Source organism: Dromaius novaehollandiae, chromosome 1, assembly GCF_036370855.1.
Source record: "Dromaius novaehollandiae isolate bDroNov1 chromosome 1, bDroNov1.hap1, whole genome shotgun sequence".
Taxonomy (NCBI): Eukaryota; Metazoa; Chordata; class Aves; order Casuariiformes; family Dromaiidae; genus Dromaius; species Dromaius novaehollandiae.
This window is the reverse complement of record NC_088098.1, coordinates 69,348,219-69,361,103: the sequence shown is the minus strand read 5'-3', so window position 1 is coordinate 69,361,103 and position 12,885 is coordinate 69,348,219. Positions and strand designations below refer to the sequence as shown.

At 39.8% G+C, this 12,885-nt stretch overlaps 1 protein-coding gene across 6 annotated transcripts in view; it reads right to left on the bottom strand.

Moving 5' to 3' along the window:
* The window catches only part of PDE3A (phosphodiesterase 3A), a 259,714-nt gene that overhangs the window by 10,621 nt on the left and 236,208 nt on the right, over window positions 1-12,885 (bottom strand). For all 6 annotated transcript variants that reach the window (XM_064515780.1, XM_064515783.1, XM_064515787.1 and 3 more), the window contains 4 exons: window positions 12,400-12,599; window positions 10,149-10,352; window positions 6,756-6,911; window positions 3,063-3,303 (listed from right to left, as the gene is read on the bottom strand). In XM_064515780.1, coding sequence (XP_064371850.1) covers window positions 3,063-3,303; window positions 6,756-6,911; window positions 10,149-10,352; window positions 12,400-12,599 — 801 coding nt within the window. The remainder of the gene's footprint in view (window positions 1-3,062; window positions 3,304-6,755; window positions 6,912-10,148; window positions 10,353-12,399; window positions 12,600-12,885) is intronic.

Here is a 12,885-nt window from a genome sequence, read left to right as displayed (position 1 = left end):
GCTGAAATAATAACCCTTTCACAGACTGCTGCTGATTTCTTTAAAAAAGAAGGTGACGTAGAGGAATGTTTTGTACCAAATAAATTTGCGTGGATTAGTATTTGCAGGTTGTCTAAAGCATGCCTGTGTCAGGATCCAAAGCGTTTAGCCCTTGAAGCTCTTGAACTGGGAACAAAGAGCTTTTCACTGAGCACAGACCAAATCCAGCTCAATCCTTCATTAGCAAGCCCTCGCTTCCCTGCAGGCACCCTTCGGGTTTAGCGCTAATAAGTGACCCCCGTGCTGCCAGTCCGCAGCGGGACGCTGTCTCCCGAGTTTCCCGGGCGACCCTGCATCTTGCTGTGGCGCTGCAGTTTGCCCAAACCGCTCAAGACCCAGCCTGTTTAACTCTTACCCTTTCAGCAGAGCTTTGGAGAAGCTACATGCTCCTGTTTAATGGCAAATGATTATGGCAGGGATTGATTTTAAGCTACCTAGAGTGTTTTTGTGGCATATAACGTGGTGGGATTTTCTAAATTCTGTTTTTTCTAACTCTAAATTTATCTCAGCTCCTCTACTGAATTATCAGGACCTATGTGAAGTGCTTTCCGCAACAACTGTATTTGTATCTGCCTGAAGGGTATTTCCACCAAGAAAAAGATCTTCACCCACATCTAGACAACTTTTAATATCTGTGTGTCTTGGAAAAAATGGATACTAATCTGCCCCAGGCAGCAGAAGATATCTCAAGTTTCTGGTTTTTTTTCATGGAGAAAGTTTAGAACATCCAAAATTGTGCTGACCATAGGTATAAACCTCTAACAAACTGTTAAGACCCCTATGTCCACACAAAAGATGCCACAGCTACCTGATTCAGATCCCCATACCAGTCACGGAGAATTTAGAGGGTCAAAAGAAAATGTTTTGGCATATTGGCATGATGGGCTCACGTGTCACCACACAGAGAAGATGAACACCCCACATTGGGTAAGGGAGCTAATTTGAAGGTTTAAAATATTTTTGCTAAGTTTCACTAACACCAACTACAAAAAGAGAGGGAAAAAAGGAAGGAAGTAAACAAATACTTATTTTTCTTTCTCTCCATTTTAAAAATAGTACAGGTAACCCAAGGACTTTTTACAGTTTAAGTAAAAGAGGTTCATTTGACAATTAAAAATATAGCAACTATAAAATCCCCAGATGAACGCAGCAAAAAAACATGAAGAAAAACTCTGCATCTCCAGAAAATTCTTTGAACATTTCAGAAATTTAGAAAGTAAAAAGGTACAATAGTAGGAAGAATTAGCTTGGAAGTTTCAAGACTTTTGATATAATCGCTCCTAAGATTTTGAAAAGAAAGACAGTCTGAGTGCAATAAACTGATTAATGAAATACTGTCATGCATTAGAAAGTGATGCAGAAAATAGGAAGAGACTAAAAAATGGTCTAGTTTCAGTGTGCCAAAGGTTAATGAACTCTGAACTTCAAAGAAGAATTTTTTGACTTTACTACTAGCGATACAGAAAATAAGTGAATACAGAACTGAGGTGAACAGAGACTATCAGGATTTCAAAATAAGGTGAGACACTAGAATGGATAAGTGAGAACACCCTTCATCATATAAATATCTTTCTCTTCCGTAGAGTGATATCAAGTCCAATGCTTCGGGGTATATGTTGGTTACTAACTGCATAAGCACTCTCTCAGGTAAGCAATCACATAAATATCAATCTGCTGCAGAAACATGTGGTTCTGCCTCCTATTACAGAGATGATCCTGGAGAGCTGGTAGATCAGGAGCTGCTAAAATAAACCTCTGTGTGCTATATTATTTAACATTTGCTGTTCTCACAGCATTTTTTGCACACATGAACCTGATAAACTTAAATAAATGTGTGTGTGTGTGTGTGTGTGTGTGTGTGTGTGTGTGTGTTTATGAACAAGAAGAATGATTTCTTAAATACAAAGTATATATCCCTGGATCTTACTAGAGATAAAAGACCAGCCCTGCAAACTGAGAAACCTAGCTTTTAATTCCAGGCCCTAATCTGATTAATTGCCCATGTTCAGTGCATCATGAAATCGTTCCACTTCTCAGCTTCCCCAACAGAAAATGGAGATGACGATACTCAGTGGGGCATGGGAAGGTGGGGGCAAGAATAGAAAATGTAATGCTGTTAGATAAAAAGCTGTGTATTAGTTATTGTGTATTTAGTAGTGCATTGAAGGCTGGTGATGTTTAGAAGGATTAGATATAGGGGAGAGAAAGAAAGCTGACTTGGAGGAAGGAAACAGAAGAACAAGAGTAGGAGGAAATTCAGAGGAAGGAGCAACAAAAAAGAAAGGGAATGGTCATACATGCAGGATTAAAGTAGTAAAAGAAACAGGCCTACAATTGCAGCCTTTGCTCTTAAAAATAATTTCCAACAAGCTCCTGAGATCTCCTTGCAAGGTACAAAGTCTTCCTCTCAGCATGGCAAACATTGACACTGTTGCCCTCCTGAAGGAGAGGCAGGGAGACTATCAGCTGGGATGTGGCTCCAAGCACACAATACAGCGATGCACAGTACCCTCCTCCACCCTCCCGTCCCTGCACACTATCTGGGAAAGATCTGCATTAAAATACTTTTGCTGTTAAAAAAATGTCATTTCCCCGAGCCTCATTGCACTACTGCTTTGCATCATGCTAACTCATGGAAATGATGAGTCCTTTCCTTGAAAATTCTTCTCCCACTCTTACTTTCTTCAAGTAGAAAAAATAGGTTCAGTCTACTAACATCAGTGCTGAAACAATCTAAAATGCTCTTATGCACAGAAAGGCAATCCACCACCAGAAACCTCAGCTGAAGGTATAAATAAGTATTAGACGTGGAACAAAAATGTGTATTGGTCCTGAACCACAGAGTTCCTCCATTGCCAAGGTGACCAGCTACATGCTGACCTCACTAAGGACAGCACTGAGCCACCCTAACTCTGGAGAGGCCCACGTTGAACCTGACCAGCTCACAAGCTCTAATAAGACTGCTTCATTTTTGGTCAGAATGACATTCATTCTGTTGAAAAAGAGAAACACAGGCAACTTACTGGATTCAGCATTTTCACAAGTTTCCATTTCTGCTGTTTCTTCCTCTTCATGCTCATCAGTGTCTCCTGATTCATCACTATCTTCTATCCATTTTCCTGGCATCAGCCCCGCTGAGTCATAGGAATTACATAGTGGTCCCACAATGTGAGTAATGAAAGATTCCTGGAGGTGCGCCAACTGAGGAGCAGAGCGATCCATGAAAGGACTGATAGGTAGGCCAAGGCTAGCCTCTTCATCACCCTGGAGATGAAAAATAGCAGTAATTTCTCTGAAGTAAATGAAATAAAGCCATGTCACTAAAAGGAGTAATCAGTATATCAAATGAATTAAAAATGATGAGAGAAAAATAATTTAACTATAATGACACTTCTACAGCATGCCAATGTGACGTTACTACAGTGCTATTTCAGCCATCACATTAAATGATTAATCAGAATTACAGCTCTTTTCTTCTAAGAGGACTCACTACCAATATCAAGAATTTGATACAAAATGATGCCTACCTTCCTGCCCTATATTTTACACCGTAATTGTGGAAGTCTGAAAACAAATGTTTTCTTGCTCCATATCGTTTATAAAAGTAACTTCAGATTTTGTGACTGTTAGCTCAACTGAACTGTTCTGAGCAAGGGCTATTTCACTGAACTAGTTTTCTTATGAATTTTGTCCTTACAATACATAATAACAAGGAGAACGCTCCTTGACTTTGGGTCATATCTATTCATCTGTTTCCCAGGAAAATTGAAATGATTCATCAAAGCAGGGGTGATTCAGAAGCAGAAAATCTTCCCACAAACCTCTTTGCTATCTTTTCTTGGGGCATAAGGGAGATACAGGCATACTCTTCTCTCTCTCCTCTTATGATCAAAAAGAAGGTTAAGCTTTCATGCAGAATGAATTTTGATGTTCTTATTCACCCCCATCAAAGCAAAGGTCTAGTGATATCAGTGGAGTTTTTAGAGGATTAGACATGTTAAGACTGGATGCCCTCTTCCCCAAGTAAAAAAATCAAAACTCAAGCCAGTTATGAAAATGAAGATGTTAATGCAACATAGAGAACTGCACTTGAGAAAGTAGATTAGAATTTGTACAGTTATTCTCAGTTTCCATGAAGTTATAAATTGCCTGAATTTATTTCCTAGTAACATAGATTTTCCAAAAATCATGGATAATGTATCTGAGTCAACACCCTGTTGATATCTGAGAAGCACAAAAAATAAGAGGTAATTTTGAAGCATGTACCACAAGTGTCTCACTTCCTTGTGTTTTCTTATTTTTATAGTAATCTACCCAAAAATATATTGCTCAATCATCAAACGTGAATGTCAGTGTTAAGAAAACACTGAAGCATGCCATCCATTCTTGAGATAGCAAGCAAATTAAGAAAAGATGGCAGCTCTCTCTTCACAGTAACATATCTGAGGTTTCATGGTTGCGAGTTGTCAGTAGAGGGAAGAAAGTTGACTACTGAAATGTTTACAAGTTCTTTTTTCATGTTCAGTTAAAAATGATTTATTATGTGAAACATTTTGCAGTACATTTTTTGATTCTTTTTAATATATGTCTAATAGCCTCTCTTCAAATAAGGATGCTGACCATGTGGAGGAAAAAAGGGAAACATACTGTAACAATATGGCACAAGATTTTGAATGTTAATATGCTATACATTTTTAATAAGGGCTGTTATTTATATGGGAGTCAAATTCTTCAAAGGAATGGGTGTTTATTAAAGGAAATTCAAGAAAGATATTATTTTCACAGCATAGATCAAACATACATATGTATGCTATTTTGATTACAAAAATTCTGGGGAAATTCATACTTCCCATAAAATTTTCCTTTTTTAAAAACAAGAAAAGAATACCTTCTCTACTCAGAAAAGAATTCTATAATTAAAAGCATGGCGAAGATGATCTGACAAACCTCTCATAGCATTTTATATTATGGAAAAATCAGATTTTCATCTAGGTTTAATCAGTTAAGAATATAGCTTATTGTCTTTAATGTCAGAAGTTCTAGGAAGGCAATGTTCTCTGTTTCAGATCCTGTCAGTATGGCAACACGTCACACACACAAAAAAACAGGGAACCCATGAGGACATACTGTTTTCTCAATACAGTGAACACGTCTTGCATTGAAAGAAATCCCTAATATGTTATACTGACTACCCAATCTCTTGGAAGTTGCAAGCCAAGAGTTCAAACACATTTGTACATAATTCCCATGCCAAAATGAATGCCATTAATAAGGACAGCAAATGTATTATTCTGAATTAGAATTTGCACAGAGGATAAATTTCAAATTTATTTATTTTATTATTACTTACAGGATTATGAGAAAGATCATTCCCAACAGCATTTTACAACAGCTTCTAAGAGCATTAAAACATTGAATAGCACACCTTTCTGACTGATGGAGAATAACGCTATCCCAAAACAGATTCTTACTGTGGAATAGGTAACGCCTCTATTTTCCCCCCAGGCTTGATTCAGAGTTCACTGTCAGATACTTTGATGATATCAATGTACTGGAGCACTTACTGTCCTCTGATATTAGTTATGCTGGATCCAAGGAGAGTCATATCACATACCTGATTAGCAGATTTTGTTTGCTTGCATTGGCACACACACACTATGATCATCATGAAAACCTACAGGGATTAGCTTGTAACTTCAAGGTACTGTCTAGCCTCCCCAGGAAGACTGTGAGGTTTCTGGCTCACTGATTTAGCCTGCTAGCTTCCTCTTGAAAAGACAGGACATGGAGTTTTATCTAACCAGCATGTTCAAAAACCTTTCCCACTCAGGAAACAGAGGAATAGTGTAGGAACGGCCCTGTCTCCTGCATTTGGCAGTGCTAAATAGGTTCTAATGAGAAAGGCTGAATTAAGGGTTCCTTTATACCTGGCAAGAAAGCACCAGGGGTTGGCCGTATTCCCAGGTCTTTGCAAATCAATCTATGGCTGTTCTCTTCCCTCGTGCTACCATCAGCTGAACCTTGCACAATTAGTGCAGCTCAACTGAAAAACCTGAAAGCTGAAAGTATAGTCTTAAAAAATAAAGTATGAGTTAGAATCAAGGTGTAAGGAACAGATCGTGATCATTTTGTGATAAACTGGTGCTCAGTACATAAGGGTTTTGTGTGCTGAATGGGAGCATGGCCCATAGCTAAATCAATTCTGGTCTGTTCTGATAATCAAAGAGGTTGTTCTGTCCAGTTTTGGAGACTACTTATCGGTAAAACCATATGCCACCTAGAGTCACTGCAGAGGAGAGTGATAAGAATTACCAGATCTCTAAAAAACATGATGTACAAGGAAGGATAAAAAGATGGTTTACACTACAGAAGACTGAAAGGCAGACATGATGACATACCAACAGAAAAATGAGGAAAGGAACAACCTGTTCTCCCTGTCCATGGTAAAGATAGTACCAGACTGGAACAGTGAAGACTGCAGAAGGCTGTAGGAACCCCATCACGGGAGGTCTTTACGGACACATCAGAAGCTTCAGTCCAACATGGCCATGGTACAGCTGATCCAGCAAAAGGATGGACTAGTCGAACTTTAGGTGTCCCTTTCAGCCCTATTCTCTGTGATTTTCACTCATCACTAACACTAGCACATTCAAGAACTGTATTGCACAGGCAAACCAGGAACCAGCAAATACCACCTTGGACATCGGTTTATTTACCTGTTCATAAAACTCATTGACAATGCCTTCTGTCCACTGCAGATGCAAATCTTTGCATTTTGCAGGCCCATTGATGTCAGCCAGTTTGATGCACATTTGGCAAACCAGCAAGCGGTCATTCTCGTTAGTCCAGTCAATTCCAACATCATCATTCACCTAGCAGAAAGAAAGAGGAAAACCATGACAGCCATCCTGGGTAAAAGGATGTGTCCACAGAGGAAATTCTGCCCTGGGATATCTTACAGTATATTTAAGTACTTAACAAAAATCACAGATGTAAGCAGGTGAGCTACCTCAAGGTTGAAATTTACAATTATCTGTAGATCAATACAGAAAAAGAAAAATAAGTGAAAAATAATGAGCATTGAGGTTAATTATGAGAAACTGATATTTAGCAAATACTGCACCTGTTTGAAAGCACTATCAGGAAAACAAACAAATGCAAGCTTTCTATACCATTTTCCAAGAGGTTACCACCTTATTTGCCTGCGAAGATACATTATCAGCAAATGCCACGCTGATTTAATTACAGACCATGAAGATGGATGTTAACAAGCTTATTTCCCCATTTGAGCACAGTATGTCTGAAAGGACTCTCTATTTTTTTCCCTTCTCTCTGTTCTTCCCATACTTCCCATTACTCCCCCAATAAAATGTGCAGGCAGTGTCCCACTGCTACCATTTGTTGCTTCCTGCTGCTGCTGCTGTGTGGCTCAGGCTCAACCAGCACCGATGCTTCATCTGATGGGAGCTTCCAGCCCCTCCTCTGCTGCCAAGGCACTGAACCTGCTCTGCATGAGATCCGCATGTGGAGCATGAGCCATCCTCCTGGTGCCAGAAGTCACAGATTTCCAGCCTTGACTATGATGGGAGTCTCCATTCCTCAACAGATTCTGCTGCCCCTTCTTCGGTACAGCTGGGGGTTGAGACTCCCCTTGTACCTGCAGGGTCTCTGAGAAGATCCAGCCAATCCCCTTTTCATTATCTCTGATGCTGCAGTCTGCTGCCCTCCTCCTGCTACTCCTTCACTTAGTGACACAGATCATCCACCAGCACATATCTCCTGTAGGTAAGGAGACCATCTCCCTCTGTCCCAGCCTCAGCAAGAGGCACCAGGCCCTCCCTGCAGCTCCAGACCTGCAGGGCTGTGCCCTCCCTCTGGAGCTCACCCTGGGTCGAGGCTTCCGGTGTTATAGGGACTGTTGCTCTGGTGGGTGCTGGAGATCGTGCCCTGTGGTGTGTCACCATCATTGCTGAGCATGGGGACACTGTCCTCTCTAGCCCCCACCTGTGCCAACTGCTGCATCTGTTGGCCACCTCCATTGCTGCACCCAGCAGTTATATAGGTGTCTCCTTAGTACCTGCTGAAAGGGTGCTTGGCCCTCCCTAATCAGGAGTCAGCTGGAACAAAAGCTCAAAGCACCCTCTGATCAGGACTATCTGATCAACAGAGCTCATCAGAAGCTCCCAGAGCTTGCTAGAAGTCACAGCCTCCTATAGCTACCCTTTCCCAGCAGCAGCAGGCACCACTCTCCTTAGAGAGTTCCCAGGAGTCCTCCAACAATCCCAGAAGATCTAGGAGCAGAGTTTATGATCTGCTAAGCCCACAGATATAAGATAAACAGCAACGGATGAACAACACTCCAGTCTTAAAAGGCCACGTCTTAAATTCTGCAATTCTTAATTTTCCAGATTGCACATTTCTACCAGGCTGCTACTCCCTTCACAGGGCAGTGCCAGGATTCAATGACCTTATTTCCAAGTGGTCAGTGATATCAGTCTTTACTGCTGTCAGTTAATTTTCAATATCCCCAATTTATGCCTAGTACTTTGTATTTACAGCTGGTCCAACTTGTCCATTTCCACAGTTAAGACAGTTTGTCTCTCTGACAAAGCCACAGCAATCACTGGTTTAGCTTGTCTTTTTTCATTGCTAACTGAAGCTCACGGAAGGGAAGGTTTTGATTGAAGCTGTCAAATCCAAAGGCTTCAAACAGCCTAAATTCACTGCCTTTTATTGTCATTGTAGCCCTGACGGGTGACAATCTGCCAATACATTTAATGCTTTGAGAGAAAATTAGGTGGTATGAAAATGGTCTCAGTGTTTCAAATTAAGACCTAAAGAAACCACTCTGGTATCACCAGGGAGTTAGGGGGCATGACTAGCAGGAGTGCTCAGACCTTCACAGTCTTCTCTGGACCATAATTTAAGGCCTTTCTTTACAGCTCCTTTGAACCCGACAAAGAGAGATATGTTACAGGGAAATGAAAAACAAAACCAGCCATACATTCTGGGGCTTCAAAATTTCAGGATACGGGTCCATCCTAAGCAATACCACAAGAAAACATTCTTTTATGTCACTAAAACAGCTAGAAGGTCTCAGTCCAGGACTAGAACTGTGCTTGGTGTTATACAAAAATGAAGAAAGCAGTGCCAGCTCCAAAGAAGGTATCATTGTATCATCTAGGTAACATACCTACAGCTTTGAGGGATGATGGAGTTCAATAAAGTAACTTGATAGCTGGTGATTTCCAATAAATTACATAGAAATGATACAAACATTTTTCAGAACAGGCTCACAGTGTTGTGATTTTATACTCACTGAATGGAGTGTGCAGGTAAGATCTTTAGTGACTTTTCTCAGAGGGTTACCCATTTGAAACCAAGTGGGACAGAAAGATCATCCTTCCATTGCATTTGAAATTTGAATTTGATATATATTTGATATATATTTGAATTTGATATATATTTGATATGATTTCTGTGCTTTTCTAATACAACAGTAGGATTAAACTGATAAAATATACAGTAAATAATTAGACATTATGGAAGCTTGGTAACATAGCTTCCTATGTTACCTTGTGGTGCCAGGTAAAAAAGGCAGCTGACTACTGAAATCACCATGAAAGCTGCAGTTTTCACACAACAGGGTTTTTACTCTAATCTCCTTCTGAAAGAACAAGCAGAGTAATTTTTTCTATCTGCTTCCTCCTCCCAGTAATATCAGCTTTCCCCTACTCAGTCCCTTCTGCTCTGATGTGGTTGAGCTCATGGGAAGCAGACAGAGAAGCTCTACAGCGTGTAGGAATGATAGTGCCTGTATGCTCCCACATCTGCCTCATTTTGTATGTTATCAAGAGGACAGCAGATCCTGTCTTAAACCAGTGCCGGAAAAAACTAAATATATAATATATATGTTCCACTAAGTTTAAATAACTAACTAGCAAAAGCAAAAGTACCATATTAATACTGAACAGAACATTTCACAGCAGCAGAAAGTACATTCGGGAGAAAGAGCAACACAGCAGCTTCTTCAGTCTTTTCTCTGTGATGTTACCAAGCCCTGTGAACTTTTCTCATTGTACACCAGAAACCCAAACCGATCTTGTTACCTTGGCATTGAATCTGGCAACAAAATCAAAGTGTTTCTTCAGGTCAGTAGCCAAAATTGCCTCAATGACAAGGAAGCGGAAATGCTTGAATTCCACGTGGTCGAGGTTGACTAAGAAGTTGTACTCTGGCCGGGACATGAACAGGTTCCAGGCAGCTGCTGCGTGGTGGTTCTCCAAAACAGAGCGGTCATTGTACAGCACAGCCTGCAACAGGAACATACGCAATTAAAAGCTAAGAAACCTCTTAGCAAAGGAAATACTGCAACATAGAAATAAGAATGACATGGGGATAACGGATGAGAGAGGTTCAGTTGATTTTTTTTTTTTGGTAAATATTTACCCAAGTTTTAAGATGTGATTTTGGCAGGACTAATAGCAGAAGTCCGTGTCATATGACTGAACTGCATTATATGACAATAAGTTAATCTGTTTCTGCCCATAGGTGAATGGCTAATAAAATATAAGTGTGTTGTATGTATATGTGTAGTATAATCAGTATTACAAAATGTAGTACTTCACTGTTTCTTAGAACTAATCTCATTACTAACACGGACTGTGTTATGTAACATATACTCAACCTGACAGATTTCTCAACAGTAAAATCTAAAATTGGCTAAATCTTTAACAAGCCAAGAGGCATAACTCTGATAATGATGGAACTTTCTTTTAGAAACTACATTAAAGAAATACCTAGAAAATGGACTTGAGGGGACAACAACAATCCAGGAAATCTTTCCACACCAGCACCATTCAGTCTCTTGACTATTTGATTGATGGAAAGAAATGTTTTTGGAAATATGTTTCTATGTAAAATAGATATAAATTTTATAAGTTTTTATACAAATATGTACATAAACATTCAAGTGGTAAGACTTGCTTCATTACTTTTCAATTAACTTTTTTTTGGTCATCTAGAGACATCACTATTTTTTATCCCAGAGACTAGGTTACTGAAGCAGCTCAGCTTTACAGTCTGTCTTGCCTAACTGCACAGTAAACATCTGAGACAGATGTATTCTGCTACCTGGGCCCTGTTCCTGAAGGCAGGTTTTTAGTTCAGCAGCACTTTACCATTACTGAAAGCTGATACTACTTGTGGTGAAAAAATATCAAAGAAATCAGATACTGAAAACAAGTCCTGCAAATTTCAGGCAGTACCAAATTTAAAAGAAATGCAAGAAAAATGTGAAGATTGTCCATTAATTAATTTTCAAACTAGGGTAGTGCATGACAGCTAATCATCTAACTTCCCTTGTTGATTTTTGCAACTGCAAAGCCATAGTACTTATTTCTTAAAATAGATTTAAGGATAGAATATGTCTTCTGTCTGCCTATTTACCTAGCTGGAGTATCTCAGTCCTAGCTGGGTTCTCAATCACACAAAGATATTGCAAGGTTTAGAAGTATTGCTATCACTTTACAGAGTGAAACTGAGGCAGAGCAAGGTCAGGTTACTTGCTCTTGGAGAGAGAGGAAGTCTGGGTCCAAGCTGCGGGGTGAATCTGGGTATTCTGCATCCCTACCCAACTTCTCCCCATTAAACCATGTTTTTTCTTTTCTTGTCCATGGAAATCTTTTTCAACACAGTATGCTGAAGGCAGGCAAGTCAGCTATGTAAGATAAGGAAAGATGATCTCATAATTAAGCCAATAAACAGTGACTCAGAATTGCTAAGTTCAACTGCCAGCATTGGCAGCAGTTTCTATGTAATCTTAGGTAAACATCAGTTCTCCCTTTATAAAACTGAGATGATTTTTTTTCCCTATAGAGGCATATGTAAAGATATATTCATAAAAGACTGCAGCTGCTCATTTACTGTAGGAACAACAGAAAATGTAGTAAGACCATGTATAGATTCATTTGCATGGTGCATTGTCAACTATACAGGTGTTCTCTTTGTTTCTAACTTTCTGAGCCTTGCTGGGTAGAACAATTCTTTCCTTATTTCACAAATGGTTAAGGATTCCAGATCAGCCAGCAGAACATCAGTTTTTTATTCACTACGACATTTTATCAACACCTTTCTTAATACCTCCAATAACTGAGGGTGGTGACAGTGTGTAAGGAAACTCTTAACGAGTAATTCCCAAGTTAAGTGATTATTTCCTGTCACTTTAATATGCTGCTTCACAATACTTGGTAGAACACCTCTTAGCTGTGCTTCAGGCAAGCCGCAGGAAACACTGGCAGTGAGAAGCTGTTATCAAAGACCTTCCAAACTTAATAGGAACATTGCCCAGGATTTATTTACCTGAGGAGCACTGGTTGCTACCAAAAAGGCATTAGTCCTTCCTGGATGATCGTAATCATGCATGGCTGCAGCAACATAAAGAGCCATCAACTCGAGGGCAGGGATGTTGCCAGCTAGGCATCCGTAGTTGTCATCTGTCGGTGTGTATGTCTTCGAAAACACATAGCCCATATGGCCATGAGTGATCCCACTGTCAGAATCTGAGCAGAAATAATTAAATAAATAGAAAAATTCCTTACCACTTTTTCAGTGACTTATCAAAACAGGTAGGAGCAGTGAAGCAAAAGGAGCTGGAGTGAATGCACAACCAAAGAATAAACACATCCCAACCTGAATGAATGCTTTCTGATACTGTGCACATTTTCCAGTACAATTTTGCATGTGATTGGAAAGAAACAACCTCAGATCCTACCAGGGAGTTTCCAGCCATCCAGCAGTGCCTGTTCTCAAACTACTTAAGTTTTATCAGCTACTGACAATAAGCCA